Source organism: Oncorhynchus nerka, linkage group LG22 (assembly GCF_034236695.1).
Source record: "Oncorhynchus nerka isolate Pitt River linkage group LG22, Oner_Uvic_2.0, whole genome shotgun sequence".
NCBI lineage: Eukaryota > Metazoa > Chordata > Actinopteri > Salmoniformes > Salmonidae > Oncorhynchus > Oncorhynchus nerka.
The window spans coordinates 92,797,109-92,804,768 of record NC_088417.1 but is presented as its reverse complement, the minus strand read 5'-3'; the positions used below and the strand labels follow the sequence as shown (position 1 = coordinate 92,804,768).

The window sequence follows — 7,660 nt, the reverse complement described above, 5'->3', positions numbered from 1 at the left end:
ATAGTGTGCCTCTCCAGTCTGAGGGTGCATCTGAAGCACTTTATTCCCTAAATAGTGCACTGCTTTTGACCAGAGCTCCAGGGAATACACTCTGCTGACTGTCTGTTACAGTTGGTTGGGATTTAAATGAGAATCATTCCGTGTGAATTTCCAACTGACATCAGAGGGCAAATCGGTCCAGGTGGAAGGGATTAAAACACATTAGAACCTCTCTGCAACCAGAATTCTGTTGGTATGGTAACTAGCGTGCCCATTTGTCAAGCAACAGCGCTGTTGTGTATGCCTGGTGCTTGGGATGTGATGTCATCATGGGTGGTGATATTGTCTTAAATGGAATTTCCAGCATTTGAATAATAGAGTGTTCATGGTCTAACTTTAACTGGTTAAAGTCAGAGTCCTCCGGGCACTGGTCAAAAGCAGGTGCCATTTGGAACACAGACCCTCTATTTAACTGAGCAGCCATTCCAGCCTAATCTCCTCTCTCCTTTCCATTTGACACAGAGAGACAACCAGACAGTCCCAATGCATAGCATGCCATGCCCTTGGCTTATTCTGGGACCCCTGCCCAGGCCTGTCGGGCCATGCCACGGTCTTTGTGTCCCGGGGGGGGGGCTAGGCTGGGAGCAGAGCTGTTCCTCACCTGCATCATTCTATAGTGTAGAGAGAGAGAGAGAGAGAGAGAGAGAGAGAGAGAGAGAGAGAGAGAGAGAGAGAGAGAGAGAGAGAATCCCTGCCTGTAAATGTTACTTTAAACTTCCCAGGGCTCAGAGTTCACCCTGAGACTCAGTACACACACAAGTGGTAGATGGTACTCTAATTAACATGTGGAGGTGGTGGCACCTCTGTGGACTTTGATCATTACAGATGGACAGATATCTGCTACAACACTCATTTACTTCTAGTCTGAAGGGATTTCAGGATTTTATTTTCCTACGCTGCTTAAAGTGGATGAAGTATCACATTCTGATGCTACAATGATGCAATGTTTCACTCTTTTTTCATCTTAAAGGAAGAAAGGTTACGTCTGTGAGCTCCCGTTGGTTTCTGTTCTAAATCAGAGACAACATCAGGGCAATTACAAGCCATAGATAGAGACACAGATAAGGGCAGCACATTGCACAAATTACATAATTAAAAGAATTGCACCTCTTTTCCAATGAAATGTAAAGCAGACTGAGATATTGATGTATTTCTTCAGCTAAATCTGACCTTTCCTTTGTTTGCCTTGTTAAATGTGTCTTGCCCTGGACATGACCACAGCTAACAATAACAACAGCTATAGAACCTTGCCAATGATCAGAATATCATGGAGGAAATATGTGAATATTTCAATTACATTCATAACAACTGACTCCACAGAGCATGGAGGCTGTGTATCTGAAAATATGAGGCAAGACAGTTAAGAACAAATTATTATTTACATGGACGGCCTACCCCGGCCAAGGCCAAACGACGCTGGGCCAATTGTGCGCCGCCCTATGGGACTCTCAATCACAGCCAGATGTGATACAGTCTGGATTTGAACCAGGGACTGTAGTGACACCTCTTGCACTGAGATGCAGTACCTTAGAGACCACTGCTGCACTCGGGAGATACATTACTTGTATGAACTAAAAGTTGATTAACTAAAAAAGGTTATAAACTAAAAGGTTTTTCACACAGATGTTTACAAATGTCCAAGTTTTTGTATTTCGGTTGTGATAAGAACGACAACAAGTCAGATTAAAGTGCAGGTGAACATTTACTTTTCAATAGAATTGAAAGTATTCACAGAAGAGGCAGTGTTTGCAGCTGCAAAAAGCATTCCATTTAGACATTCCTACATTCAAGTGCATTTTCTTAAGCGTAAATATAATAGAGGACCTGAGTAATAATTATATAAATTGTCATGTAAAATCTTAAAACATTTCATAGTAGGAAATGTACGGGTACATAAAACAGAATATATTATTATTAATATACAGATAAATAGTGGCTGATCAGCAGTATTTTTCACCAAAACTCCGTAGAAAACAGGATGCATCATCGCAGAATTAGAAAAGGATTATAAAGCTACGTTAATGTATAATATATTAAAATCAGCACATATTTCATTGCTCTCATTCTGGAGTGGGACAGACAGACCCAATTTGCTTCCTACTCCTCCCGCTCGCCCATAACCGTTCCATATTTGAATATCTGAAGGTTCTGGATAGGTATACAATGAACATAAGCAGTGTAGTGAAGCTTCTACCATATTGCTTCCAACTTACAGATCTACAAACATCAAAGGGTTAGGACAAAAAAAGGCGTGGTAGCAAATTGGGACCTATCACAGGATGACAGTGCCACAGGACACATAGAATAGATTGTCCTAGCCAAGATAAGAAGGGCCGTACAGAATATAAATATCATTTATAGAATGGACAGCCCCATTAAGTGCACCCATAGCTTTACCAGTGAAATTGCAGTGTGCTAAACAACTGTCCGTTCTATAGATTCTATTTCTATACAGTACAATGCAGTATAAGGGCTCTAGTCACTCTTCTGGCAGCTCTCTGTCTCAGTGCTCTCCGACTGCACTTTGGCCTTCTTTGGTGAGTCCTTTCCCCTGTTGTGTGCTGCAGTCTTGGACGAGGACCCTGGGGCCTTGGAGGTCTCAGGGACCGCTGCTCTGTTCAAACTCTCACCGGTGCCCTTCTTCACTACAGAGGTCTTGGTCTCAGAGGTGAAGGATGGCGACGGCCCGGCAAAGAACGTGCGGTGCACAACAGACTCAATGGGAGCGAAGGGCGAAGAGGAGGAGCCGGTCAGCGTCATACTTGTCTGGGGGAGAAAACGAATAGATGGAAGGATTTAAAGAGATGGAGAGACAGGATGGAGTGATGAGAATGACTACAACAGTGACTAATAAAGAAGTAGACACGATTTATCGTATGATTTATCAGATTAAATGTAACTCTGATCGAACAGTTGGGCGAGTTCTGAGAACCTGTGATTAGATTTGCAAGATGTCAAGAGCAGGAGACATCACTCATTGTGAGAGGATGGAGGAGGAATGATGCAACGAGAAGAAAATGATGCAAAATTCTCCTGCTAGAGGCAATACAAGACTAGAGTTGAGTCATAACTAAATATAAGTATAAAATAGGTTATTCAAATAACATGGACTGGATGTTGTGAGACAGTCAACATGGAGAAAGAATATTTTTGATTGCCATAAACATTATGTATTGGGAGGATTCCCAGATCAAGATTGAAGCCATTTCTGGACTAAAAAGTAGTTGAGATTCTCCATTGAGCATGCTTTTTGGTCCAGGTGTAGGCTTTATCTATCTTTATCCCAGATCTGATTGTGCCACAATGACCATAGGAGTTGGCTATATAGCACAAACAGATCTGGGACTACGCTTGATCTGGGTCCAGGAAACTGGCCCTATGTCTTTGTAGAGGCCCTGCCCTGTGAGTGTTAGGGTTGAGGGATAGGGCTAGGGTTAGGATCAGGTTAGTGACTGACTTTGTTGACAACAGTGAAGACGGTGTACAGCAGCATGAGGTGGTGCTTCTGGATGGCCAGGTACTGGGTCTGCTGCAGGGCGAACAGCACTGCTCCTATCAGGGTGATCTTAGTAGGGCTGCACACAGTCAGAGGTCAGTCAGGTCAGTAACTTCATCATTATGGCTATGAACAGATCTCTCTCTCTTTTTTCATTGATTTTATTTCACCTTTATTTAACCAGGTAGGCCAGTTGAGAACAAGTTCTCATTTACAACTGCGACCTGGCCAAGATAAAGCAGTGCGACAAAAACAACACAGAGTTACACATGGGATAAACAAACATACAGTCAATAACACAATAGAAAAATCTGTATACAGTGTGTGCAAAATAAATAAGGAGGTAAGGCAATAAATAGGCCAATAGTGGCGAAGTAATTACAATTTAGCAATTTACACTGGAGTGACATATGTGCAGATGAGGATCTGCAAGTAGAAATACTGGTGTGCAAAAGAGCAGAAAAACTAAAACAAATATGGGGATGAGGTAGGTAGTTGGTTGGAAGGAGCTAATTACAGATGGGCTGTGTACAGCTGCAGTGATCGGTAAGCTGCTCTGACAACTGACGCTTAAAGTTAGTGAGGGAGATATAAGTCTCCAACTTCAGCGATTTTTGCCATTCGTTCCAGTCATTGGCAGCAGAGAACTGGAAGGAAAGGCGGCCAAAGCAGGTGTTGGCTTTGGGGATGACCAGTGAAATATACCTGATGGAGCGCATGCTACAGGTGGGTTTTGCTATGGAGACCAGTGAGCTGAGATATTTACCTAGCAAAGACTTATAGATGACCTGGAGCCAGTGGGTTTGGTGACATATATGTAGCGAGGACCAGCCAACGAAAGCATACTGGTCGCAGAGGTGGGCAGTATATGGGGCTTTGGTGACAAAACGGATGGCACTGTGATAGACTGCATCCAATTTGCTGAGTAGAGTGTTGGAGGCTATTTTGTAAATGACATCGCCGAAGTCAAGGATCGGTAGGATAGTCAGTTTTACGAGGGTATGTTTGGCAGCATGAGTGAAGGAGGCTTTGTTGCGAAATAGGAAGTCGATTCTAGATTTAACTTTGGATTGGAGATGCTTCTCCAGGTTAATTTCTCTGTAGGTAATGGCTTTGTTATGGAAGGTTTGGGAATCGCTTCCTTTTAGGTGGTTGTAGAATTAAACGTCTCTTTTCTAGATTTGGATAATTAGCGGATGTCGGCCTAATTCTTCTTTGCATGCATTCTTTGGTGGGTAATTGATTCAAGTATTTTTTGCCAGATCCTAATTGCTATGTCGAATTTTATGTTCCTTTGAATGGCATAGAAGGCCCTTCTTGCCTTGTCAACTCAGCTCATTTACAGCTTTGTGGATGTTTAGGCCAAGGTATTTATAGTTGTTTGTGTGCTCTAGGGCAATGGTGTCTTACTGAGATTAACTGTCAGGCCCAGGTCTGACAGAAGATCTAGGAGAGAGATCTCTCTCTCTCTCTCTCTTTCCCCAATTACATAATTCGGTTTCTGTGTACAACATTACACAGACCTAGCCTGGTCTCAGATCAGTTTGTGCTGTAGAGCCTACATCAGAGGTATCAAACTCATTCCACCGGGGGGCTGAGTGTCTGCAGGTTTTTCTTTTTTTCTTTCAATTAAGACCTAGAAAACCAGGTAAGGGGGGTTCATTAGTAATTAATGACCTTAATTTATCAATCAAGTACAAGGGTGGAGCGAAAACCCGCAGACACTCGACCCTCCATGGAATGAGTTTGACACGTCATTGAAGCAACAGTCATCAAAATTGTCAATTGGTCTTTTTAAACAATTGTAATAAACGCAACAGTTGAACAATGGATGAAGATACTCCAAACCTTCTAACAAATAATGAGTCCAGGGTTTTGTTTGAATTCAGATATTCAATTTATTGTCAAATGTATTATCTTATTTTTTATCTTAGATTGCAGTCATATATACATTTTGTAATGTTATGAGGTATTTTGTGTTAAAATAAAGAAATTATATGTGCTTCATTTGCATAAACACCCCGGTGTATTTGCATATTTGCATACATTAACGTAAAGGGGTGGGGCGTGGCTGAAACCACCAAAACCTTGCTCTATCTAGGGGCCTAGGCCTACATGCAATCACCTGTGCTGTATAGACTGCGTCATGAATTACTGTTGTTGTCACGTTCTGCTGCATAATTCAACAAGGTGTGTCAACAGCCGGATGCCCTCAGATTAAAAATCATCATGCTTGGCTCTAGATTACACCTATCAACATGTATACAGACTTTCCAATGTTTGTGAGATCAGACATAACATCACTACAATCTGAATGTTCATTTTCGGGAAGTAGCTTTCATTTCAAGGCATTTCATTGGTAATCATTTCAAGTATATTAAATTATAACTTTTTTCAAATCCACAAAAAATAACACCCATAAAAATAAAGTTATCTTTCTTCTCGTGTAAGTGTTGAGATGATGCGTTAAATCCCGACTAAGCTTTATCGTTCTTATAGAGGCAACGGAAAGACAATGTATTCCATTGAGTCCATTTCAGCCATTACTGGGATGTGTTTGACAGGTCATTACAAATCTTTACGTGCTCGTAAAGTTAACGGGGGAAAAAACGACAGAAGTATGAAAGAGTAGCAGGAGTAAAATGAATGCAATGAATCCAGGGAGATTTAAATGACAAGTGGATTTTGCACAGGAAATAGATGGCTGAAAAAAGACAGATCCTCAGGAGGGCGGGTCATGCGCGTTGCTAGTCATTGTCATGCCGAACATAGGAGTTAGCTATAAACAACACAAACAGACGTGGGACCAGACTAACACAGACACTCAACACATTATTCTATCCTCCTTCTAACTGATCCTACAGTACGAGGCCTCAGAGAGGAGGGGACATACTAACTGATCCTACAGTACGCGGCCTCAGAGAAGAGGCGACATACTAACTGATCGTACAGTACGAGGCTTCAGAGAGGAGGGGACAGGTACAACATCTAAGTTGTGAGTGGCTACCTGGTTGATCCTGCCAGTAGCATATGCTTGTCTCAAAGATTAAGCCATGCAAGTCTAAGTACACACGGCCGGTACAGTGGCTCATTAAATGAGCCATTCGCAGTTTCACTGTACCGGCCGTGTGTACTTAGACTTGCATGGCTTAATCTTTGAGACAAGCATATGCTACTGGCAGGATCTGATCCTACAGTACGAGGCCTCAGAGAGGAGGAGACATACTAACTGATCCTACAGTACGAGGCCTCAGAGAGGAGGGGACATACTAACTGATCCTACAATACGAGGCCTCAGAGAGGAGGGGACACACTAACTGATCCTACAGTACGAGGCCTCAGAGAGGAGGGGACATACTAACTGATCCTACAGAACGAGGCCTCAGAGAGGAGGGGACATACTAACTGATCCTATATTTCAAGCCCTGGGAGAGCAGGGGAATTACTAACTGATCCTACAGTACGAGCTCTGGGAGAGGAGGGGACTTACTAGGTCATCTTGAGAAGCTCATTGGTTTCTGGCTTCCAGACTCCTCTGACCAGCTGTTCAAAATTACTGATTAGACCTCCTCCAGCACCTGAAGAGAAAGAGATACGACCCTGCGTCATTGTCCTGGACTGGTAGAACATCTTTATAGAACCGTTTGTGCTGTCTGGCTCCTATGGTCTGTTTGGCATAAAAAGGAGTTTGCTATAAAGCACAAACAGATCTGAAACCAGGCTAGTAGCTGAATAGCCTTAATGTCTAATAACAACTCAACAAAGTCAAATCAGATAGCTCTATTTCTTTGTGATGTGTAAGGGCTGCTTGCTATTCAAAGCACAGGTCTGAACAACGAAACTATAATCTTCAGGATCACAATTAGTGTCAATGCAACCTCATGTTATTTAGAAGTATTCGTATGGACCAAAAGGTCAGGACTAATAACCACAATAGTAATGAGTTTAATATCCATTACATTCTTGAAACTTGTCTTGTTGATTACCAACAGCCCCCCCAAATTGATTTATAATCAATTTATATTAAATGTGTGAGAGAGAGTTTATATATCTGCGTGTGTGTACTAGATCTGGCCATATCTTCCACATGCTTATACACGCACAGTGCTACCGGTGATGTAGTGG

The 7,660-nt window shown here is 42.3% G+C and overlaps 1 protein-coding gene across 1 annotated transcript in view; it reads right to left on the bottom strand.

Annotated features, from left to right (window-relative positions):
• Positions 1-1,722: 1,722 nt before the first annotated feature.
• LOC115123825 (trimeric intracellular cation channel type B) overlaps positions 1,723-7,660 on the bottom strand; it is a 35,220-nt gene continuing 29,282 nt past the window's right edge. The window contains exons 4-6 of the mRNA XM_029653189.2: positions 7,026-7,113; positions 3,497-3,614; positions 1,723-2,805 (exon numbers count right to left, since the gene is read on the bottom strand). Coding sequence (XP_029509049.1) covers positions 2,515-2,805; positions 3,497-3,614; positions 7,026-7,113 — 497 coding nt within the window. The 3' untranslated portion in view covers positions 1,723-2,514. The remainder of the gene's footprint in view (positions 2,806-3,496; positions 3,615-7,025; positions 7,114-7,660) is intronic.